The sequence below is a fragment of the Mauremys reevesii genome, linkage group 3, assembly GCF_016161935.1.
Source record: "Mauremys reevesii isolate NIE-2019 linkage group 3, ASM1616193v1, whole genome shotgun sequence".
Taxonomy (NCBI): domain Eukaryota; kingdom Metazoa; phylum Chordata; order Testudines; family Geoemydidae; genus Mauremys; species Mauremys reevesii.
In genome coordinates, this window is record NC_052625.1 from 83,177,498 (window position 1) to 83,203,161 (window position 25,664).

Consider the following 25,664-nt stretch of genomic DNA (forward strand, 5'->3'; position numbering starts at 1 on the left):
AAAGTATATCATGTCCACTGCTTTCCCATATCCACAGAGCCAGTTTTCTCATCATAAAAGGCAGTCAGGTTGGTCAGTGATGACTTGCCTTTGGTGAATCCATGTTGACTATTCCTAATCACCTTCCTCTCCTCCAAGTGCTTCAAAATGGTTTCCTTGAGGACCTGCTACATGCTTATTCCAGGGACTGAGGGGAGGCTAACCAGTCTGTAGTTCTCCAGGTTCTCCTTCTTCTCTATTTAAAAGATGAGCACTATATTTGCCTTTTTCCAATTATCCAGGACTTCCCCCGATCACCACAAGTTTTCAAAGATGGTGGCCAATGGCTCTACAATCACATCAGCCAATTCTCTCAGCACCCTCAGATGCATTAGATCTGGACTCATGGACTTGTGCATATCCAACTTTTCTAAATAGTCCTTAACCTGTTCTTTCACCACTGAGGGCTGCTCACCTCCTCCCCATACTGTGTTGCCCAGAACAGCAGTGTGGGAGCTGACCTTGTCTGTGAAGACCGAGGGAAAAAAAGTATTGAGTACTTCAGCTTTTTCCACGTCATCTGACACTAGGTTGCTTCCCCCATTCAGTAAGGGTCTCACACTTTCCCTGACCTTTTTCTTGTTATTAACATACCTGTAGAAACCCTTCTTGTTACCTTTCACATGCCTGGCTAGCTGCAACTCCAGTTTTGCTTTGGCCTTCCTGATTACACCCCTGCATGCTCGAGCAATATTTTTATACTCCTCGCTAGTCATCTGTCCAAGTTTCCACTTCTTATAAGCTTCCTTTTTGTGTTTAAGCTCACCAGAGATTTCACTTTTATGCTCCTTTTCAAAATTATCTGCACTCCAGGCTGCCTCTGGTTACTGCATGTGCTGAGCAATTTTCAAGAGCAGTGTCTTACTGTGGAAACTCAACACTCAAGATTATTTTGTTTTCAATTTAAGGATCATGTAAATACAGGTTTCATCCTGAGTGTAAACTGATCCAACTGATGCTGTTTTGGGTGGTTGCTTTTCCTCTAATCCACAGACTGGTCATGATTCATTGTCACTGTCTTAAAAACCTTGGCTGGATATCCCTTACAGCACCTAGCAAAAGCCATGCTTCCTGATGGCTTTTATCCAGTTGGCCTTTCCGCCCCACCTAGACAGGCCTTTCCTCTCTGAAATAGATATATAATCCCATGTTTATCCCCCTTTAGCTGCATTAACCTTCTGCCTCCCCACCACATACTCCCTAGTCTTTTTTCAAGCAAATACAAATTTCAGAAAATAATGATGGGTTTATAGCATAATTTTTATGTTATTAAAGCTAGAAACTAATGTTCAGTAGTCTTATTCACACATGCCAATTCATAAATCTCCAGACAAAAGCTAAGTAAAGATAAAATTAAGGTTGAAAGTACATAAATTAAGTAAAAATTAATAGTAAAAAACATTACCATGATGTTGTAATTATCCAAAGAGCAAGCACTACAGACCAAGGAAATTCAGAGTTCAGTTTAAACTTAAAAGAAATCTATATATATTATGGAAGTGGGATGCAGAGTTAGGGCACTTAGTCCTCAACTCTGATGTCAAACAATAGCTGTACAACTATGATTAGGGTGTTCTGCTGTTTGTGGTCCCAGATTAGATTAAATTTATTTTTAACATTAGTTTTCTCCATATTTTCTGCCTCATGGTGTCCCTATAGGAAATGGCTTGTTTGGAACAAGTCTACTCAAAATAGACTTGTAATAGTCTGTGCACTTCTGGGAGCAATTTGGTCTTGAAATGTGTTATATTGCCATTTTGCTGGGGTGCACCACACTGGTCACCATGCCAAATTTATCCAGCAAGGCCTGATAGTCAACTATATTACCTTGCAAAAAAATGTTGAAGTTGTTTTACCTAGCTACACAATTAATAATGTTGTCTTTTTAAACTGAGGTGTGAGCCAACAGCCAGTGCAGTTAGGTTTTGTTGCCACAGTAATGCAGAAGCAACTGTTAGAGATTACCTTTTGTTAATCATCCTGGGGCAGCCCAAATCATAGCAAGGCTACTATAAAAAAAATTATTTATTCCATATCACTAAGAGCACTGTAACCTATTGCGGAGTGTTCTGGCAATACCATAGAGAAAATCAGATCAGACATATAAAGCTACGACCCTGCAAAGACTTATGCAAATGCTTAATAACTTTATGACTGGTGAGTACTTCCATTGAAGTTAATGAGACTACATACAGCCTACAGTTAAGCACGTGTAAATTTTTGCAAGGCTGGGGCCTTAGAGAATGCATCCAGACATGGTGGCAAATTAGAAATATAGGTAAAATAAACTTGTCTGCTGTTGGTGAATCCTTTAAAAGGATAGTGGCAAACACTATCATAGCACCCAATAAGAAAAATATAATTTGATGCTAGTGACTTTAGTGGCTGTGTGCTCTGTGCAGGGGGAGAGAGTGACTGATGAGATGCTTGTTTACTTAAATGGGGTGTGATAGGGTTTTGAGAAGAGATTGGTTTCAGAGTAGCAGCCGTGTTAGTCTGTATCTGTAAAAAGAACAGGAGTACTGGTGGCACCTTAGAGACTAACAAAAAAACAAAACTAACAAAAGCTTATGCTCAAATACATTTGTTAGTCTCTAAGGTACCACCAGTACTCCTGTTCTTTTTTCTTGAGATTGTATCAAATATATAGGCAGGCAGCAATATCACGTCGGTTCAGTTATCCTACTTAAAAGTATGGGATGAGCAGTATGAAACCACATCATGACACTCCTGTTCTTTCTAGGATTTAACCCTGAACGCTTTTACTTTCCTAAACACAGGGGTGGGTGTTTTGAGAGGTGGGACATGGGGTTCTCCTCAGTTGTCCCATATCTGACCAACAGCCACGGGCCCTTTAACTCCAGCATGCCACCTGACTAGGGGCTGTTGCCCAAACAAACTCTCCCCCAACCAAAGCAGCTCAGTGAAAGGACCAATGTCTGGGCAGCTGCTCTTCAAGCTGTGCCGGTTCACTTTCTTACGGCCTCGGCCTGTGTCACGCCGAGACTCTGGGGCATGTGGGGAGGCCCCTGGGTCGGTGCAGGCAGCGCGCCCCTGTGGACGCCTCCCCCGGCCGCCCCTACTGCGGAGCGCTCATTGCAGAGGCCGAACCTTGCAGGCGGCGCGCGGCGTTCACTCCTCCGGCCGGCAGGCGGCGCTGCCGGCGCCGGGGGAACGCGGAGCAGTGGAGACCAGGCCAGCGTGAGCCTAGAGCGGACGCCGTCAGTAAGGGGCGGAGTTCCGCTTCCGGCGCCGCCATTTTGCCGTGAGACAGCAGCGGCGAACCGGCTCCGGATCCGCGCCAGGATGTTGTCCACAGCCGGCTACGCGGAGCCCAGGCCCGGGATGAGGCAGCAGCTCGGCGCCCCCGTGCAGCACCGGTTCTCCCCCTACACCTTCAACGGCGGGTAAAGAGCCGGGCCCGCCCCCGGGAGCCTCAGCCCCGCGATCCCGCCTCTGCCCCTGCGGGCGCTCGCGGCGCGGCGCGGCCGGACCCGTCGCTTTCACTTTCTGTCCCTCCCCGGGCCTGCGAGCGCGGCGCCGGTTCGGGGACCAGCCCCCGCTCCCCCTGCCCGCACGTTAGTCCCGAGCTTCCTCCCGCTGCTGCTTCCCGCAGCCCGGCCGCGAACCAGCCCGCGGGGGGGGGTCACAGAAACCCTGGTGCCTTCGGAGCCCCGCAGCGGCTTCCCCGCTCCCTGCGCTGAGCTGCTCGGTGTGGGGGGTTTTGCCTCCCCTCTTGCTCGTTTGTGGCCCCTTTGCCTGCAGAGAAGGGAGGCGAACAACGTGAAGAAAAGACCCTCATGTAAAGAGGACCCGTGGCTGTAACATCTCAGTGGCAGCGTGTAACTTACTGTTTCCACTGATAGTCCCCATCTCTGGGTGCCGCACACAATGCTGGGGCGTACGAATGCCGTCCGTGCAGTTGAATATTGTTTGAAAGACTGATGTGGAGGAAAGGTGGTTTGGAAACTGCTTTTCTATATTGGAGCTGGGCAGTGCAGCGGCTTTCATGACAAAGGGACGTTGAAAGACAGGATTTAGTCTGATGAAAAATGCATGTGTTGTGTCCACCTTTTTAGAATCACCATTACACTTAGAAGGGATCATCCAACAAGAGGCTCTAATTTAAATCTAAAGCAAGGTGTAGTGATCTCCTGGCTTGCATTTGTGATCCCCCTTCTCTGAAATTGTAATAGCAAATTATCCTGGCAGATTTTTATCACTGTCTTCCTAGAACGTGTGCATCTTAGACTCTGTTATCCTCAATATTCTTAAGGTAAACCACCTTTAATTGTTCAGAAAGCACAATGGCAACATCATTCTATAAAAGTTGTAACCACTGTGTTGAAAGCTACCTGGGGATAACTTACCAGTGGATTAGACATTTTATCAATACACTTTTCTTAGGTGACTGGGATCTGGGCATGGTACGCTAGTTTGTTGGTTCACAGAATTTTTCATAATGTTGGACCACTTCTAAAAACAGATCCTTGGGCTTCCCACCACCGATCCTAGTCTTCTGAATCTGTAACTTGTGGGAACTGTTGCAGTTGGTTATTTGAAAAAAACAAAAACAAACTAGGATAGTGTTAACACAAGTTGAAAATGAAACTCTCAAATGTGAAGGTATTGGTGCTTAATTGTTTTAATTGTCTGAGCTGTTTTCATTTCCGTTGTGTAAGACTTTACCTTTATTAGGATTGAGTCTCCACTCATCCTCAGCCTCTTTGCAAAGGTCACTATTAAAGTTTTTGCCATCCTACTTGTGTGCTGCCCTTCTCCGTGTTGTTTATAAAGTTGATTGTGACTGAATTTACACAGATAAACCCACCGCTACCCAAAGTATATAGACATGAAGCAGCCACTTACAGTGAATGAATGTATATTTTGTTTCTTTTTTAAAAACCCTTCTGGAAATCTTGAGTCCTCAACAGTATGACCTCTAGCAGGAAACATAACTGCTTAAAGACTGAAAGAAGCTCCATCATTGTGACAAAGCTTCTCAGATCAGTTTGAGAACCAAGCACTAGTTAAATACTCACTTAGGTGATAGGGAAATGTGTTAGAAATCATGATTATACATTAGTCTTTGTTTTCTTTAAGGACGGTGTTGGCAATTGCTGGAGAAGACTTTTCTATTGTTGCCTCAGACACGCGACTGAGTGAAGGTTATGCAATTCACAGCCGGGATAGTCCAAAATGCTATAAACTGTAAGTTTTAATCTTGTAGTATGGCATCTTGGGGAGATTGAATGACCAGAATTTTCATTTGCTCTCCCAGAAAAAATTCCAGTAAGACAGGAAGGAAATTTGTAAGGGTTTAATTTGTGCTCTGTTATGATGCTATAAATGAGATCAAGTTTCTTCGTTTGTATTTTGCTGCTTGAATTTCACTGACACCTGATGTTCTTGATTTCCTAAACACAAGGTAAGTAGATCTGCTTTTTTTTTGATGGGCACCCCTAAGAGTGCTCAGCTAATTGTAGCAGCATTTAGAGTTGCTGTTGTGAATATCTTTGCCTGTTCCTGACACCCAGTAGTTGGGGTGCGAAAGTGTTTCCTTTGGTGGCTGTATATCAGGAATGTCAGTAGTCCATTATTATTTCAGTAGACCATGTGGCACCTCAAAGAGCTCCCTAGCAGAGATCAGCAGTGAATCGGTCAGCAATTCCTTTATCAATCTTCTTTTACATTCCTCCTATATTTCCTTCAGTGCTCCTGGAGTGTGTCCCCTTTTAAAAAGTTTATTATTATATGCTTTTAAATGTGACAGATGCCTCACTTACACTCCAAAACTGCCACCAGCTACAGATGCAAATCCTCTCTTTGACAGCTCACATGAGTTCAAGTTTCTCCTGGCTAACCCCTTAGCATATCAGTAACTTCTTGGTAGTGTCCAGAGGTGAGTTACCTTGGTACCATCTCAATCTGCTGAAATATGGTGGCTGCTTATCATTAATGTAATCTTGTAGTAAGAGAAAAAGCTTTCACTTTAGGTTATTAAAGTTAATAACACTTAACAGCTTTGAATAAAATATATTGTCAATTTTTAGATGGTATCGTTTGTAAATAGGTTTGAAATGACTATCGACCCTCGTTTTTATATAAAAGTTTAATATTTTGATTTGCATTTCTATAGCTCCTTCAATCAGAGATCTCAACGCACTTTATAAAATGTTAATTAAACCTCTCAATAGCTCTGTAAGGTGTGCAAATCCTGTTGTTCCAATCTTAGATTGGAACAGTTTGAGGCACAGAGGTTAAATCACATACCCATAGTATTACAAAATTAGCTGACAGGACTGAGAATAGAATCTTTCTCCTTTCTCACAGTCTTGCACTTAACTGCTAGATAAGTGGTTCCCAAACTGGTATACAGAGCCATATTGATTTGCAAATCACTTGCTAATAGTCTATAGAGAGTTAGCTGATCATTGTTACCCGGTGATGCATTGCATTAAAAAATAAGAATACATTCAGTACTTTCCTAGTCTTTGTCAATGTAAGAAACTGGTGTAGTTGAAAGCACTAAAAATATGAACTTATTGAAATATCAAATTTTGCATTTTACAGAACAGATCAAACAGTCATTGGATGCAGTGGTTTTCATGGAGACTGCCTTACACTGACTAAAATTATCGAAGCAAGACTAAAGGTAGCTAAATTTGATATTTTTATGTATAAATGAAAGTAATAAACCCTTATTAAAATATTAGAGAAGAGCGCAATAATTAGACCAGGTGAAGAAACAAATAAAAATGTAACAAAGTACAGGTAACTGTTTTGTTTCAAACATTCCCCTAAAGTGTTTATACGCCAAACATTGTAGCACTGCTAGTGAAAGAACAAGAAAGGGAAAGTGTACTTATATGTATTTACTGTCTAAACTGAGTAAAATGCAAAGCCAGTTAGAACACACAAATTGTGAAGAGTAAAGGCATATTTAAAAAAACCCCAATTTTAATATCTTGGTGGTGTTGGTGACCAGATGACACCTGTTTTTATAAAAACTTCTGTATGAAACCTAAATGTTGTGCCTAAACTACTTTAAGAAACCCAATATGTACACAAACATTTAATCGTGATAGTGTTTAGATTACTAATTGAATTTCCATAATATTAAATGTATTTGAATTATACTCCTGCTATGCACTCTTTTCTTCTTGGTGAGATGTAGTTTGAAATTTACTTGTTATAAAAATAGTGGTTATGTCCATTTACTATTCTAATATTACTGTTTAACCCACTTGTTTGTGTGCTGCACCACTTGGTGATTGCAGATGTACAAGCATTCCAATAACAAGACCATGACTACTGGGGCTATTGCAGCGATGCTGTCTACAATCCTGTATTCTCGACGCTTCTTTCCTTACTACGTTTACAACATCATTGGTGGGCTCGATGAAGAAGGTAAAGACTTAGACTTTGCTCTCCACAAGAAAGGGAGAGGCGGCTGACTTTCTGCAGGTGAAGGGCAGTCATTTCAGCTGAAGCAGACTGGTGGTGCAGTTTGAAGTTTGTATGCTTGCTTCTCTTACGTGAAAATAATGTTGCTCTTCACTTGCAGTTTTTTTTTTTTGAGGATCTCAAAGCACTTTATAAAATTAGCTTTGGTAAGTATTATAATCCCTTTTTAGTAGGAAAACTAAAACAATCTTTAATTTTCATCATCATCTTGATATATTACTGCTGTCAGTCTCTGAAGAGTCTGTGTGTGTATGAACTCCAAAATCTGAAGATGGCTAAATCCTACTTTTTCAAATGACTTAAACAGCTGGAATAACATCTTTGCTAAAACACTTCTACCTTTCTGTCTCCATGTTTAATATTTTAAGGTGGATTGGAATACGCTGCTTGTCTTTCAGGCTGTTTGGAAAAGCAACAGTACAGAACAGTGGATTGCCATTGTTCACAGGACTTTGCCTGTATTGGGGGCCAAGCATATACATCTAGTTTAAAGATGAGATATTTTTAGTGAAATGATTTATCAACTCACATCTTAATGCCAACTTTACCTTCAGATCCTTTATCATCATTATTGGTAGGCAGGGCTGTTCCAGCAGCATATTCCTTTTCTAAATGGCCTGTGAAATTAACAAATACACTGTTTCAAATCAAAACCTTTGGAGATTATATAAAAGTAGTAGTTCAATAAAACTTGGAAGGTAACTGTCACTTTTAGCACCTCAGAAGCATGCTTCTTATCACTGGCTTTTAAGCTTTTCCAATTATTTCGTTGAGCTCCAGTCACAATACCGTTAGGATCCTCTATTCTATGACTTAGGCTGTGGCTACACTTAGCACTTCAAAGCGCTACCGCGGCAGCGCTTTGAAGCGCTAAGTGTAGTCAAAGCGCCAGCGCTGGGAGAGAGCTCTCCCAGTGCTGTCTGTACTCCACCTCCCTGTGGGGAATAACGTACAGCGCTGGGAGCCGCGCTCCCAGCGCTGGGGCTTTGACCACACTGGCGCTTTGCAGCGCCGCAATTTGCAGAGCTGGAGAGGGTATGTTTTCACACCCTGCTGCAGCGCTGCAAATTTGTAAGTGTAGCCAAGCCCTTTGACCAAGAATCAGAGCTGGTCTTTATCCTTCTAATCACCTTTTCTTCAGAGGTCAAGTTATTAATCTTGTCTCAGGATGGCTTGGAAACTAGTATATGTAGTGTTTTTGCAGTAGATCTTGTATATCATTAAGAAAATAACTTTCTGGCATGTAGATTTAATATAAACTTTTTTCTTTTCAAGGGAAGGGAGCAGTGTATAGCTTTGACCCAGTAGGTTCATACCAGAGAGATGCTTTCAAAGCTGGTGGTTCAGCAAGTGCCATGCTACAGCCCCTACTTGACAACCAGGTAAAGAAGTCTTGATTTTTATTGGGGGGGGGGGGCGGTATTTATTTTGCATCTCGGTAACCTATGTCTCATTCCTTCTGAACAATTTTACCATGGCTCCCGTGTAATAGGTCTGTAACATAGTTAAGTTGTGGAATGGTGGTTCTTTCCATGAGCCATTTTATTAAGGGCAAATGTAACAGAGTGAAAGTCTTGGACAACCTTTAGAAACTCGAATGTTCACACTTGTGCAAATTCTTAATGTTCTTGGAGTACTGCAAAGCAACGTGTAAACAAATTGTGCTCTATTGGATGAGCCGGTATAGAATGCTGTGAGTGTGGTAGCTCTCTTGAGCAGTGCTAGAATGGGAAGCTTCTGTACGAACTGGTTCAGTTTGAATGTTCATTGTGGTTTCTATAAAACTACTCTATATTAAGTGGAGAAGAGAAAAAACATACTTGCCTTATTCTGAGCCCAATTTCCTGCTCTCTCTACTCAGTAGGTATAATAGAATTATTAGCACACCTCCCTTTATGCACCAGCTTTTGAGCAGCCTTACATCAAAGTTTAAATTGTTGAACAAAATCCCTTTGCAAGTGTTTGGGTGTTCAGAAGAGATTGATCTATGTTTTAGAATTTCTGTTCGCACTTAAGCCTGGCAATTCTGATGTCTGACTAATTTTAACATTTCTCTTTACTTGGATTTTTAAAAACTCATGAAACAAAAAGTAATCCAATGTCACTTTCTTTCCTAGGTTGGCTTCAAGAATATGCAAAATGTGGAGCATGTACCTTTGTCCCTGGAAAAGGCTATGCAACTAGTTAAAGATGTCTTTATTTCTGCAGCTGAGAGAGATGTATACACTGGAGATGCACTTAAGATCACCATTGTCACAAAAGATGGTATTAAGGAGGAGTCACTTCAGTTACGGAAGGACTAATTCTGAATACTTGTCAATTAAATCTGCATTATGTAATCTAAGTTGTAACCGGTCTGATTTACTTGTATTATGGTGACATTTGTCTTATTAAAAGAACTTAACAAAAGTTAACTATCAAAATGTTGATTGTGGTCTTCAAACAGTACTGAAGGGATTTGAAAAGTGATAGTGTTTCCTAATGAAATTGGGGCAACCCATGCGTTCACTGGTTGGGATATGGGTTTGGTTTGATAAATGGAAAAACCAGAAAGAATGCTGCACAGCAGATCAAATATTTGACAGACAGCATGTCATAGATTGAATTACCATTCAGTTTACAGTTGCCAGTTTTACTCTGTGAGCTAACTTTGCAGTTGTTAGAGTAGTAAGCCTACTACTCAGGATGAAAAACTTATCTATCCTCTTTCTTCCTCCTCTATCATGACATTCTTTGTTGGATTGATTTCAGTGTTCCCCCTTCTCCCCATAGCCCATATAACTTGCTTTTCCTCTAAAATCTCTTTGCTACTCCTCTAATTTATGCCATTTATCTCTCCTGCCCATCCTCATCCATACAGGGCTTGGAAATCTTACCTGATAGCTAGAGGAGTAAACCTGTTATCCAGAAGCCAGTTCTCCCTGCTGCTTGGAAAGAGAGAAGGATGCAGGGATTCATAACAGTGTTTTCCTTGACCCTGCTCAGGGGCTCATCTTTCACATGTGCCTCTGACGAGTTAGTATTCAAAGTCTGAAGCCCACCACTGACCTCCACAATCACACACACGTCCTAAACTATTCTCTTTTGGATTCTCCTATCTCATAAGTAGCTCCATTTGCCACCTGTTGCTGTTCAGAGCTTTCCCAAAGAGCAACTGATTTACCTGCTGAATAGCATCAGTGGAGCTGATGAGACTGTTTAGTGTTCTCACTCTGCAGCAACTTGGGAATGCTCTGAGCATCAGCAGAGGCACTTCAACCTTCTGCAGAATTTGGAAGATGGCACTGTATTGTTTAACAATAAGTCCATGTTTGGAAGGTTCTCTTCACAGCTGGTAGGGCTTGGAAATTTTAAACAAAAACTAGGTTCTAAAGATGTTGATGGCACTAGCCTGGAAAAGAATCCTACTTTTCAGGAGTGAGTGGATTTTTCAAGCTTTGGCTCTCCGTAGTCACAAAATCAGATATTTTAGTAGTGCTTTAAAGTAAATTCTGTTAATTTAATAAATGATAGGTATAATTTAGAATTTCTCTATCAACTAGAAAGCATAAATATAACAAAGAATTACCTTCTCACTTGTTAGGGTTAACAACATTTTACAGTTATAAGGATGCTAATCCATGTTTAAAATGACCATCATTTATTTCCAAACTCACCTATGGTAACCCAACCCAATGCAAAGCTAATTTTAGTTAATAAGAATTTGTCAATTGCCTCCTGTGGATGTTGGTCTGGGTCCACAGTAAATATTGCAATTACTGCATGCTATAATTTAAAAAAAAAGTTTCACCTGCAACTTTGGTTTCCAAATGTATTTTCAAAGAATACACAAGTGAGATACAGGCTTGATCAGCATTAGTCTTTCCAATCAAATGACTTCATTAGACCAGCGATTCTCAACAAGGAGTACGCATACCCCTGGGGGTACTCAGAGGTCTTCCAGGTGGGTACATCAACTCATCTAAATATTTGCCTAGTTTTACAACAGGCTACATAAAAAGCACTAGTAAAGTCAGTACAAACTAAAATTTCATACAGACAAAATGAGAAAGTAAGTAGTTTTTCAGTTTGTGTGCTGTGCCACCTTTTTGTATTTTTATGTCCAATTTTGTAAGCAAGTAGTTTAGTTGAGTTGAAACTTGGGGTATGCAAGACAAATCAGACTCCTAAAAAGGGGTACAGTAGTCTGGAAAGGTTGAGGACCACTGCACTAGACAAACTCATCAATATTCCACTATGAAGGAGTCAGTGGTGGTCCTGGTCACTGTTCTTGTTTTCAATAAGTTTGAACATCCAAATTGAGTTCCACCTTGTGGAAACTTACTGGGTTAAATGAGTGAGGTGCCAGGCTTGATTCCTCAGACTAACTATAACATTTAGTAAATACAGAGTGTTTGAGTAGTACTGTGAAAACTAGTGCAATGTAAAAAAATCATTAGTTGTAAATGTTTACCCACTTGGGAGCTGACTCTTGAGTTTTTCAGTCTTTTCTGAAAAGCATTTAAAATTGCAATAATTTTGTTTACAGCAGAGTATTTCGTGTTATAACTTCTCTTCTGTGGTCAATCCAGTATACAGATTGAAACTAAGACTGCATCTGCGCTTGGAGTTAGGGGTGATTCCCAGCTTGCAGAGACATACGCTAGCTAAATAAGCATGGGCACCAATGGCCCAAGCTAGCTGCCCTGAGTACAAACCTGCCTGGACCCTGAGGGCACATACTCAGGGTGGTTAGCCTGTGATGCCACTCGCTGATGTCCATGCTACTATGGCTACATTACTATTTTTAGCTCTCATTGAGCTAGCGTATTTCTTAATGAGCTGGGAATCACACCCCTAGCTCCAAGTGTGGATGTAGGCTAAGGAAGGATTGTTGCATTCCTGACTCCATGAATCAGCAAGACACAGATGTGGTCTCACTAATACTTTCAAGCAAAGTGAAAGCCTCTGGGAATGATTACTGGGACAAAAACCTTAACTGGAATTGTATGATTTGGTTTGAAGGCTGAGCAGTTCAATCTTCTGTCCTCCAGTGGAAGGTTGCATATTCAATGGCAAAATATAGCCCAGTGTACCATGCATGTTCTTGGATGCTTTCACAATCCATACATTCTTTACATCAACACATTCAGTGCAGTAGTTTGGACTGATACATTACATTTATGTCTGAAATGAATTTCTTCATTTACCTGCTGCTAGGTCTTAGGTAAACAATAGCAGACCTGAATTGTATGAGTCAGCAAAGCAGTAATTTCAGACTAGCTTAACATGAAAACTTGGTCTTTTGCCAACAGCTCTTCCAGGCCATGGCCTGTGCTTTTACTAAAATATGCTGAGACCATGTCCTACCTCTAAATTAAAAATGGAGGTTTCTTGTCAAATGTAGCAGGACTGAATATTAGCTGTACTCTCCCCCCATGAAGTGAGACTAGCACTACTAGGATCAGATTGTCACGTTACCCCCCCCCATATTCTTTCGGCTTTTTTGTGAGTACTAGACAGTCAAATACAGGTGAAAAATGACAGTGTAAAAAAAGAATACATGGTACTATATCACATTCCTACAGAAAACTACATCCATTAAGCTAGAGCCTGACTTTCCTTTCTCTGACATGGCCATTATTATACAAAATTAATGATTTTGAAGTGAGTGCCTTGAGGATTTAAGTTTTAATTAGTTTGTAGTGGGTTGTTTCTTCTCATAGCCTTCAAATCACTATGACTAGTCCACAAATGGTAGACAAACACCCAAAGTAATAACACTAAAGGAATGACACTTCTCTGCTTTCTGCTGTCTCTCTTGGTGGTGCCTATATCTAGCCATTCTCATTTCCTCCCATTGCTGTGCTCTGCTCAATTTACACAGTTGCCAGCACATCTCTGCCCTACAGAGAAAAACACCTTGGTTCTCCTAGTCTGCCTGCTCTTGATGTTGACTCACTCCCCTGTTTCTTGTTATTCATTTTACCCATTATCAGCCTCCTCAAGTCACAGTCTGAATGTTGGCCTAGTCCCCCATCCACAACTGTTAACACAGCCACACTATATTTAAGTCTAGTGCAGGGGTAGGCAACCTATGGCATGCGTGCCAAAGGCAGCACGCAAGCTGATTTTCAGTGGCACTCACACTGCTCGGGTCCTGGCCACTGGTCTGGGGGGCTCTGCATTTTAATTTAATTTTAAATGAAGCTTCTTAAATGTTTTAAAAACCTTATTTACTTTACATACAACAATAGTTTAATTATATATTATAGACTTATAGAAAGAGACTTTCTAAAAACTTTAAAATGTATTACTGGCACGCAAAACCTTAAATTAGAGTGAATAAATGAAGAGTCGGCACACCACTACTGAAAGGTTGCCAACCCCTGGTCTAGTGAATGGCAAAGTCTGACTAATGCAGTGATCCTTCAAGGAGTTCATTAAAACACTTGACCACTGGGTGCCACTCTTGTTCCTTGTAAGAAGCAGAGATTTCACATCCATGGATATTATGGCTGGAGGACAACCAACCTGACTAATATACTAGAGCTCAGGTCACTTGATGTTACCACAACTAAATGTGTGTTGGTGGGGCGGGGAGATGGCCACAGAATTAAAAACATTCTTTCAAGTATTTATTCACTGAAACATATGGTTTTTAGCTTTTGATAAAGCAAGTTAATAGGGTTCTTAAAGTTAATTCTGATAAAGTCATCTGAAAGGATTTGATATATTTAAAGTTACTGCAATAATTTTTGATGTATGCAGCTGGCTAGGACAGAGCTGTAACAATTTGTTTGCAGAGTTTTGAACCAATGATTAGTGTGGTTTTTTTTTTTAACCTGAGTTTCAAATTCAAACTCCAATACCCAAGTGCAATTCAGTTGAAGCAGCTGAGCATTATGTGGTTTCATATTAATCCATCTGCAATAGTGAGTTGTGTAATTTTCACATTAAACCATAAATCATTGAAGATTCAATTAAAGTTTAGTGAACACTGATGATTTGGGGCTGGATGGATCCTAGGTTTGTAACAAAACCCAGGTGAGTTTCATATGTACCTGGGCTTCATGTTGAAAGGGTTACACACTGCTATGACTAGTAACCTAGAAGTCTGTTTCCTTGGTTAAGATATTGAAATAATTTAATAATAAAAAACAGGTGAGGACAGAAGGAAAGGAATGTTTCCCCTTGTTTAAATGGTATATTAATTAACTTAATGAGCATTAAAGATGCCTGATAGCCTTGGGGACTAAGACCTTGGCTACATGGGAAAGTTGCACTGGTTTAACTGAACTGGGTTTGTAAATTAATATATTAAAATCTGTGCAACCACTCTGTTTATACTTTTATTTTGGATTAATTGAAACTTGTATGCAATAGATTTAAGCAGAACTGCAATAAGACACTCATACTGAAATAAATGTTTGTGCCAGTTTACCTGTATCCATTTAAATTTGCACCGTAAATTATATCAGGGCAACTTTGTCATCTGGACATGGGGGTTCTCAACCTTTTTCTTTCTGAGCCCTCCCTCCACCCCGCCCAACATGGGATAAAAACCCCACGGCCCACCTGTGCCACAACTGTTTTTCTGCATATAAAAACCAGGGCCGGCATTAGGGGGTAGCAAGCAGGGCAATTGCCCAGGGCCCCACGCCACAGTGGGTCCCACGTAGCTAAGCTGCTCAGGCTTTGGCTACAGGCCTCGGTGGTGGGACTTGGGGAGGTGGGACTTTGGCTTTCTGCCCTGGGCCCCAGGGAGTCTAATGCCAGCCCTGCTTGTGTGTTTACTTGTATTGCACGTTCCTGCTCACAGCCCACCAGGGGGCCTCGGACCCATGGTTGAGAACAGATGATCTAGAGAAGGCCTAAAGTTCTGCTTATACTGAGAACAAATACAGTAAGAGATAGTGGTACACAAGCTTCACTGTACTTCCCTGCCACCAGCAGGGAACATCCAGTTCCCTTCATCTCTAGAAATAACTATGCACATTCAGTCCTTAGCCAGTCTCCTGAGAATGCTCAACTAAGGACCAATTGATACCAGTTGTGGTGGATGCTTATTCACTGGTAACTGGATTGAGACTACCAAACTCATTTCACATATGCTGCTTGCTGAGCAGCCAGGAAACGGTAACACTGCATTTGTTCCCTCTATAGGAAGTATTTGATCCAGTAACGTAGAAAGGCCTTTTATCACATTACCATGTCAGGCTTCCCTGTTCAAGCCCTGCCCTGATGACATCACCACTCGTGCTCAAGCTTTTACAGGTTTGCCAGGAAAAAGTAAATGAAAGGACTCCATAAGTTACTCTTCAGTCAGAAAAGTGAGCTGGTTACCTTGCTGGATTACAGCTGTTTTTAGATTGTATGCGTGCAATACAAGTAAACACACAATAAAGCAAGAGAAGAATTTACAATATATAATCCACTGATCATAAATCCCTTAAAGACAGGGCTGGCCTTACCATGGGGTGAACTGAGGCGGCCACCTCAGGTGCCAGACTGTGTGGGGGCTCCACTAGGACCCAGAGTGTAGAAAATTGTGTCTGCTGCTGGTGCATATGTATTCTCTCTGCTCTAGATGCACAAGGATGGAGGAGTGCTGTGCTGGAGGAAGGAGGGCACAACAGGGCCGCCGGGGGGGGGAGGGGCAAGTGGGGCAATTTGCCCCAGGCCCCCACGAGAATATAGTATTCTATAGTATTGCAACTTTTTTTATATAGAAGGGGCCCCCAAAATTGCTTTGCCCCAGGCCCCCTGAATCCTCTGGGCGGCCCTGGGGCACAAGAGACATAACAGGCAGGCAGGAGAAAAGGTGAGAGGCAATAACAGAAAGCAGCAGGAGCTGCAGGGAGAGAGAGGAGGAGGAGCCTCTTATGTACCTCTCTAGCATCCCCAGGAGCCTGGACTGATTAACACCAGCTCTCAGGGAGCTTCCTGTTTCCTGCTGCTTCCCTGAACCCATTTGAGGAGAACAGGCAGTCAACTGAAGTAGTAGGAGCTAGCTAGGCCCTTAAGACGCTGATATCTTCCCTCACTCAGGCCCTGCTACCAGCCTGCTTATTTGTCCCCTTCAACTGAGTGTTGAGAGCCACTATAGCTGGCACAGAAAAGCAGTCATGAGTGAAAGGTGAAAACGCCCCTCTGGGGCAGCATTAAGAAAAAGAAAGAAAGCAAAGGAAGCTTTTCTATCTAAGCAGGAAGGAGCTCTCTTGAGATACATAGACACAAATGTTCACGGTGAGCCTTCCGGCCCAAGTGAGGATGTGAGTGGTGAGGAGATGCCTGATCTTCCAGTTAGTCAGACTGCAGGTGACCTGGCAGCTACTGCAGCATCCATATCTCCATCTCAAATGGATGTAACCATGCACATTCCTGAAGAAAAGTGTAGATCAGAGAAGAGTTTGTTGGAGGCACAAGAAACAGCTGCTGCTGAGTTTAGTTTCTTAAGTCTACATGATCCAGGACTGTGGACCCACTTGAGTAGTATCCTGAGGGACTTCCTTGTACTGCATGGTTCACAGCAAGTGAAAAACTTCATGTTCCCCAAAGACAATGAAAATAGAAGTTTCCATCCAACACATTACTGGCATGAAATCCCCAACAGTGACAAAGTGGAGAGACCATAGCTTATGTACTCAAATACCCAGAATGCTGCATACTGTTTTTGTTGCAAATTCTTCCAGTCTAACATTTCAGCCACACTGGGTTTACAGGAACAAAGGACTGGAAAAATCTGGCTAGAAATCTGGCATGCCATGAGAAGGCAGCAAATCACCAGAGAGCATTCCATAGGTGGAAAGAGCTTGAGATGAGACTAAGGTTAAAGGCCACCATAGATGATCACCATCAAGAGAAGATTGCATCAGAGTCTCTTTACTGGCAAAATGTTCTGAAAAGGCTCATTGCCATTGTGAGAATGCTTGCTACCCAAAACCTAGCACTGCGTGGCCATTCAGAACAGCTGTATGTGCCAAACAATGGAAACTTCCTTAAAATTGTGGAGCTGATGGCTCAGTTTGATGCTGTACTCCAGGAGCATCTAAGAAGAGTCACCACCTAAGAAATGTACACATACCACTACCTTGGAAAAACAATTCAAAATGAGATTATACAGTTACTGGCAACAAAAGTCAAACAGAAGATTGTGGCATATCTGAAGTCAGCAAGGTATTACTTTGTTATTCTGGATTGCACACTTGACATCAGACATACGGAACAAATGACTTTAATGGTGTGTTTTGTAACAACAACAGAACCTAGTGAAAATGTCGCTGCAATGGTGACTGTCAGAGAGCATTTTCTAGAATTTATTGACATTGATGATACTACAGGAGCTGATATGACAAATGTGCTTCTTAAAAAGCTGGAAGATACGGGAATTGTGATAGCTGACATGTAAGGTCAGGGATACGATAATGGTGCCAACATGAGAGGAAAGAGCAGAGGAGTGCAGACATGGATCCAAGAGTTAAACCCTCGAGCTTTTTTTGTCCCATGCAGTTCTCATTCATTGAACTTGGTGGTCAGTGATGCAGCATCAGCTTCTAGTGAGGCTGCTGAATTTTTTAATGTAATTCAAAGCATCTCTGTATTTTTCTCTGCATCAACTCATTGATGGCAAATTTTGAAACAACATCTGGGAACATCCTCTCTGACACTGAAACCACTGAGTGCCACCTGATGGGAAAGTCAAGTGGAGGCGATAAAGCCTATCAAACACCAAATTGGGAAGATAGATGATGCCATAGTTGCAATTATGAAGGATAATGCTATGACAGGAACTGTTCATGGGAGAACAATGGCAGAGGGAAATGGAATCACCAGAAACATACATAACTTCAAATTTCTGTGTGGCTTAGTGTTGTGGCATGACATACTGTTTGAAATAAATGTTGTAAGCAAGAGACTCCAAGGTGTTGACCTTGATATATCTGGAGCAATGGAACAACTGGACAAAGCAAAGTCATATCTACAGTCTTACCGGTCAGATGAGGGATTTCAAAACATTCTGAAGAGTGCACAGAAGTTGGCAGAGGAACTTCACACTGAAGCTATTTTCCCACCCATTCAAGAATACAAGAGTCACCGAAGACGACATTTTGATTACAAGGCACGGGATAATCCCATAAGAGACCCCAAACAACAATTCAGAGTTGAATTCTTTAACCAGGTGCTAGATTGTGCAATACAGTCAATTGAAAAACGTTTCATGCAGCTCAAGGAACACAGCAGTATATTTGGGATGTTTTATGATATTCCAAAACTCCTCACTATACCTGAAGAAGACCTACACCATCAGTGCAGGGCACTAGAGACAGTGTAGACACATGATGATGTGCAATATCGATGCGAGTGATTTAGGTGATGAACTGAAGGCCCTTTCAAAATACCTTTCAGCAGGATCAACTCCAAAGGCTGTTCTGGAATATATGTGCACAAATAAGATGACCACCCTCTTTCCAAATGCTTTTGTTGCTCTGTGCGTACTTCTAACACTTCCTGTAACAGTTGCCAGTGGAGAACGCAGCTTCTCCAAGCTGAAGTTAATAAAAACACATCTACACTCCACAATGACACAGGAGAGGCTGGTCGGCCTTGCAACATCTCAATAGAGCATGAGCTGGCTCAGACTGTGGACCTTCAGGAAGCAGTTCAAATCTTTGCAACCAAGAAGGCACGGAAAGCACCACTTCGATTATTCAAACAGATAAACATGCCAGTGTTTACTATGCAGACAAGAAAAGATACATTTGCTGTTCAGGAGTTTGAAAGTTAAGTGTTACTTAACATTTTTGAACAAGGCATTTTAAGTTGTTAGTTCTCCTTTATTGGGGTAGGTAGCAGAGCAGTACCATGAGAGGAGTAGAATAGGAAGAAGGCAAAATTGAGACCTTTCAAAGTTTTGGCCCAAGCAAAGGGATATGGGGGTGTCATTTGAGCTCCCCACCTCAGGTGCCAAAATGTTGTGGGCGGGCCCTGCTTAAAGGGGCTAGCTGCTGCATCAGCTTCCTTTGCTTTTTAAACAAAGCTGGTTGATAAACAGCTATATTGTCTGAATTGCTTGTATTTAAACATTCATCCTAGAATAGGTAAACACTGGAGCGATTTCATCACAGTTATAAAGCATGTTTTCTAACACACCCAGCCACCCACACACTTTTTATTACTGAATAAAACAAATTTGTTCATAAGGTTATTCAGTTACCTTAGATTTTACGTCTCCCATGGCAGGCTTTTATTTATGTGCCATGCCCAACACATTGGATCTCCAATCCTCCCTGGGGCCTTTATACGACCATAGTGCCTCAAGTATCTGCAATAAAAAACCATGGGTCTGAGCACAGGGCTAGAGCAGGGGTTCTCAAACTGGGGGTCGGGACCCATCAGGGGGTCATGAGGTTATTACATGGGGGGTCATGAGCTGTCAGCCTCCACCCCAAACCCTGCTTCCCTCCAGCATTTATAATGGTGTTAAATATATTAAAAAGTGTTTTTAATTTATTAGGGGGGGGGTCTCACTCAGAGGCTTGCTATATGAAAGGGGTCACCAGTACAAAAGTTTGAGAACCACTGGGCTAGAAGGTAGGAACCTCCTGAGTTCTAGTCGCAGCTCTGGCCCTGACGCGGTCCTCTGTGGCCTCCCTCAGCTCTCTCCCTCAGTCTACAAGAAATTGTCAGCTACAGCATGGTGGTGTTAGTTAAGCGTTTAATGTTTATAAAGTGCTTTGACTAGCACCTTGAATTACGGAGGCAATGGAGGCTGTGGGGCACTATTGCAATACAAGTACTCATAAAGGAGTAACAATAAGATAAGACATATCAAGCACCAGAATATAGCTAGTGCTTGCTGATAGCAGAGGACTGGGTTAGATTTAACTATTTGAGCCCGGGGATTAGATTTATTTACCAAAATGAATAGAGGGGGAAATTTGCTTCCTCTCTATCTTGCAGAATTCCTGTTTTACCGAGGCCTCCCTTTCTGCAGAAAGACTGGAACAACTTTTATTTATTTTTAAAGTATGTGCTTTTAGTTTTTGGATAGCGAATGCTCTTTGAGCTGATCACTTTGCTGGGTCCCAACACTTCCAGCAGCCCCCCAGGTTCTAGCCACATTGCTCAGAGCCTGCAAATTGCAGAGATGTGTTTTGGGAAGCAGCTCTCAGACATGGAGCTGAACTGATTGCATCTGGGGCAGTGCTAAGAGGAACCATCAGATGGCAATATTTAGTTGCCGTCACAGGCTTCAAAACAATTATGTTGTGTGTGTAAAAATAGCCATTGAGTATTTTACTGGCTTCCCTACTGCGATATTCTTTGCCTTACTAATTTTGAAGGCCTTATTTTGATCTCAGACATATGGATGCATATTGCTGCATAGCTTGTACAGCAGCAACTGATAAATGTCTGTGTGAGATCAGCCTCAAGGCCCAAAGACTATGTTTGTAATGAAAATTTTATAGTAAACAAACAGACAGACTTGACTGATTTGAAAAGGCATCTGGGAAACACTGTATACACTGCACGCACATTTTGCATACTGGGGGGTTAAAATCGTGGGAGGTGAAAGTACACAGCACCTTGCAGGATTGAGACCTCTATACGTATGTCCTATTTACCCCCCAACAGATCTTTCTTTGCCTTGTCCTTTGAAAAGACAACACCATGCAGCTGATCTAATTATTTTAACTAAAACCAAGATTTTCCTGGGATGAATTTTAAGGTGTTTATTTTTTTAAGTTGAGGACAATACTAAGCAGTCCCCATATTAGTTTTTCCTTTTCTTCTACAGTTAACCCGAATCTGTGCCTGTGCCCATGCCCTAGCTGCTGTGGGACAGGGACATATGAGTGGACTGCTTCCATTCTCTTGTGATTTCCTGGGATGAATAAGATGCTCAGAAATTGTCAAATGCCATTAAAAGTAAAGCCGTTTGAAATGTTCCCATTGAAACTGGATGAAACAACCTGATACCAAGTGAGTTACAAACTTGAAATACCCACATTTAACAGAAGTCCAACAGTCATCAAGCCAGGGAAATTCAGTGGGGGCAACTGAGTTTGACCTTTGAGATTTGGGGTTTGTTTACACCTAAAACTGAGGGGGCAAGAACCACTGCAGAACAAACCCCTGCGAAATGAAAGTCACGTTTCCCCCAGATCTAAACAAAAATCAATTTAAGAAACAAACGGACAGTCTCTTTCTTATTCTTGGCCTGCTCCTGTGAGATGCTGAGCACTGCTCAGGACTAGACCTCGTAAGTGAGAGTGACTATGAAGTGTTGGGACTTGGAGATGAAAAAGAAATTCCCTTTCCTCTCCCCCACCCCGCTTCTTTCCTTTCTTCATCAGTTGCTTTGTTTAATGCTTTCAGGCTATTTGGAGCAGTCATAAACCAGACAAGATGGCACGTATGGGCCTGACATTAACAGAGTCTTGTGTCCTGAACTCCTTTCTCAGGCCCAACTCCCACCGACATGGGCTAGGCAGTTTTAATTGAGTAAGAACTGCAGGATTGGGCAAGGCTTTGCATTCTCCTACTGCATTGCTAAGTTGTCATTCTATTGTAGGCACTTTGTTGTGTGACACTGCAATAAAACAGTCAGGAGTTTTTAAAAATTGGGTTTTTTGGTAAATAACTTATCAGTGTCTTTTTTTGTTTGGGTGCTCCTGGCCCTTTGCTGGCAAGTCTCAGATCCAATGCTGATCATTTCAGAGGAGTAGAAAGGGGTGGGGAGAAAGGGTCTCCTAAAAGGAGCCCATCACTGTAACTTACAATAATTAACTCTTCAGCAAAAAGAGAAAGGTTAAAGGAACAGGGCCAAGATTCAGAGATTCTAAGGCTAGAAGGAACCATCACTATGATCATCTATTCCGACCATGTCATATAACAGGCCACAGAACTTCTCCAAAATAACTCCTAGAGCGTATCCATGAGAAAAACATCCAGACACAGAATCCACCACAATGCTCAGTAAGTTGTTCCAATGGTTAATTACTCTGACTATTAAAATTACACCTTATTTCCAGTCTAAATTAGCTTCAACTTCCAGTCATTAGGTCATGCTATACCAGGGGAAGGCAACCTATGGCATGGGTGCTGAAGGCGGCACGCGAGCTGATTTTCAGTGGCACTCACACTGCCCGGGTCATGGCCACCGGTCTGGGGGGCTCTGCATTTTAATTTAATTTTAAATGAAGCTTCTTAAACATTTTAAAAACCTTATTTACTTTACATACAACAATTGTTTAGTTATATATTATAGACTTCTAGAAAGAGACTTTCTTAAAAAACGTTAAAATGTATTACTGGCACGCAAAACCTTAAATTAGAGTGAATAAATGAAGACTCGGCACAGCACTTCTGAAAGGTTGCCAACCCCTGTGCTATACCTTTCTCCGCTAGGTTGAAGAGCTCCTTATTAAATATTTGTTGCCCATGTAGGTACTTATAGAGTGTAATCAAGTCAGCCATTGTCCTCTTCATTACACTAAATAGATTGAGCTCCTTGAGTCTATCACTGTAAGGCATACTTTTTAACCTTTTAATCATTCTTGTGGCTCTTCTCTGAACCCTCTCCAATTTACCGACATCCTTGAATTGCGGACCCCAGAACTGGACACAGTATTCCAGCAGCAGTCACACCAGTGCCAAATACAGAGGTTTACCTCTCTACTTCTATTCAAAATCCCCATTTATGCATCCAAGGATCACATCAGCCATTTTTTTGCCACACCATCACACTGGGAGCTCATGTTCAACTGATTATCCACCACAACCCCCAAATCTTTTTTCAGAGTCACTGCTTCCCAGGATAGAGTCCCCGCTCCTGTAAGTATGCCCCACGTTCTTTGTTCCTAGATGTATTAATTTACATTTAACCATATTAAAACGTATATTGTTTGCTTGAGCCCAGTTTACCTACTGATCCAGACTGCTCTGTAACAGTGACCTGTCCTCTTCATTATTTACCACTCCCCCAATTTGTGCATCATCTGCAAAGAATTATGGCACAAAAATAAATCTGTGTTAGTGTCTTTGTTATTCACATTTATTAAAGATAACAGAACTGTACATATAAAATGTCTGATCTGAATACCCCATCTGGTGAGGGAGATGTGGGAAAGGGGAAGGAGGTGGAAAACTGTGGTGATATTGTTCCAGCAGGGAAAGGGGGAATTTTCCTTCTTGAAAATAAAGGGATTTGGCTTATCCAAGCCCATGGATCCCCGAGGTCTGGGGATTCCCCAAGATCACTGGCGTAGCTTTTTCTATTTTGTAACCCTTGCTCCTCTGCACCCGTTCACTAGCAGCATTGTGGTCTACTACTGCTCCTAGAATCCGCCCTAAGGTGGGAGAGGTTCCACAGTACAGCGTGTGCGCCGCTGGAAATTGCATGCAGATTCAAGCTGCCCAAACTTTTTGGTGGAATCCCTGCAAGATTGATGCATCAATGTCCCTTCCCCACGCTGGGATCCTCCCATCCCACAGAGAGCTCTCCACAAGGATCTGGTGTAAGGGTTGGGGCGGGGGAGGGGAGTGTTGCAGAAATAGCTATGCTCCATCTATTCCATCCAAAACCTGGGAGATACACATCTGGATCTGTGGGACACAATCTGGCTCTTAGTTTTCACCCTTTTTTTGGGGTATTGTGTTAGTCCCCAAAAGCTAAACCACAATTTTGGCCCCATTGGGCTAGGTGGTATAACACAATCCACTGGCCCAAAGGCTTTATAGTTTAATTGGATTTGTGCTTTGTTATATTTTTTACACTTCAGTCAGCCTGATTAGTGAAACAAAACTGGTGTATGTCACTCTGTTTATCTTTATCTCCCTCTTATTGCCATGCACACCGCTCTCCCATTTGGGTTAATAACACTTTTTAAATAAAAAAGAAGCTTTCATTAAGTTAGAAAAAACATTACAAGATTTTTATTCTTATGAGGTTTTAGACAAACAGTATTGTAAGTGAAGCTGCATTTTGGATCGCATTGGTTGGCAGCCCTTACACTTGATTTGTTCATGTTGACGTGTCCTTTTAAATATAGTATAATGGAATGGAAGATTAAGAGCAGAAGAGTTAATACACTCTCCGTCAGTACTCACAGCAACAAACCTTTTGGAATGGAAGGTTTTTATTTGCTAGTTGTGCTATAGTTACAACTTTTGCCAAGTATTTTGAAACTGGTTGATAGTTTTGACAGTTGTTCGAGTCAAAATGTTTCATTTCTCTCTCCTCTTGTGTACTTAGGAGCTGCTTGACTAACCAGAATTAGAGGGACTTTTTTTTTTTAAGGGAGTTTCTGCAGAATGTGTTCATTCACTGATTTCAAGCAAGCCACAAAAACTTCTGGCTTTTTTGTGTTGCTTCACAAAAGCAGAGAGACTTCTCCCTTCGCGTAATTCATAAAATTGGGGTGAAAACAATATTTGAAGGAACACCGGTGAATGGTTTAGGCTCATCATTTAGATGGGGTTTTATGTCAGATTTAATTGAAAAAACAAAAATATTTCAGTTTAATAATTCCCCTTCAGTGCTTGAGCTAATGTACAGGACCAGGAAAGCTTTGTCTAACCTTAGTAAAATTATTCACACCATTAGCGATAGATGCAGCTGAAATGGTGCTCAGAGTTTAGGTGCAAATGCAGCTAAGGACCAATCACATAAATCAATGCTGGACATGGTTTGACCTTGGCTCCACTTGCAGTTAAATTGCACTGTACGTTGGTTTAGCTGCATCCATTAACACCCAACAGGGAATTGTGTTAGTGCATACCAGGCATTCTGGCCAGCAGCCCTCAACCACTCACCTTGTCATATTGCCCACAGAGCTCCTGACTCATAGAAATTCAATGAGAGGCAGTGCAGGAGAACACTGCTGATGGGCCGGCCCTCCCCTCATTCACCTTCAGCACAGCTTGTAAAATGCTTAATCTAGCCCCGACTGTCGGTTCTTGCAGCAGTGCACTACATTTGAGTTACAAGCTGTATTGTGCTTTGTCATCTAATAGCCCAGTTCATGAGCGTACACAGTTGTAAATAAATTAGTTTAGGACATGGTGCCCTCTGGCTGTATTAACACATTTCTCTCCCAGCAAGGAAATAACCTATTCCAAAGTTGTTTGGTCACTCACGGCAGGTCTACACTTAAAATGCTGCATCAGTGCGG

The 25,664-nt window shown here is 41.8% G+C and overlaps 1 protein-coding gene and 1 long non-coding RNA gene across 2 annotated transcripts in view; one reads left to right on the plus strand and one right to left on the minus strand.

The window, feature by feature from the left end:
* Window positions 1-3,244: 3,244 nt before the first annotated feature.
* Window positions 3,245-9,929, plus strand: PSMB1 (proteasome 20S subunit beta 1). The gene is made up of 6 exons (XM_039533006.1): window positions 3,245-3,446; window positions 5,143-5,250; window positions 6,613-6,694; window positions 7,320-7,449; window positions 8,782-8,888; window positions 9,624-9,929. The coding sequence occupies exons 1-6, from the start codon at window positions 3,346-3,348 to the stop codon at window positions 9,807-9,809; spliced, it is 714 nt and encodes a 237-aa protein (XP_039388940.1). The 5' UTR covers window positions 3,245-3,345; the 3' UTR covers window positions 9,810-9,929.
* The window catches only part of LOC120402387, a 34,992-nt gene continuing 17,331 nt past the window's right edge, over window positions 8,004-25,664 (minus strand). Inside the window, exons 2-3 of the long non-coding RNA XR_005597208.1 lie at window positions 23,416-23,489; window positions 8,004-8,123 (exon numbers count right to left, since the gene is read on the minus strand). This is a non-coding gene — a long non-coding RNA (uncharacterized LOC120402387). The remainder of the gene's footprint in view (window positions 8,124-23,415; window positions 23,490-25,664) is intronic.

What these genes read in the sequence shown, in the direction of transcription:
- PSMB1 (XM_039533006.1), top strand. Translation starts at nt 3,346, where the DNA reads ATGTTGTCCACAGCCGGCTACGCGGAGCCCAGGCCCGGGATGAGGCAG. An exon ending in AGTCCAAAATGCTATAAACT is followed by an intron (nt 5,251 to 6,612) that starts GTAAGTTTTAAT and finishes TGCATTTTACAG; the next exon opens with AACAGATCAAACAGTCATTG. An exon ending in AGCCCCTACTTGACAACCAG is followed by an intron (nt 8,889 to 9,623) that starts GTAAAGAAGTCT and finishes TTTCTTTCCTAG; the next exon opens with GTTGGCTTCAAGAATATGCA.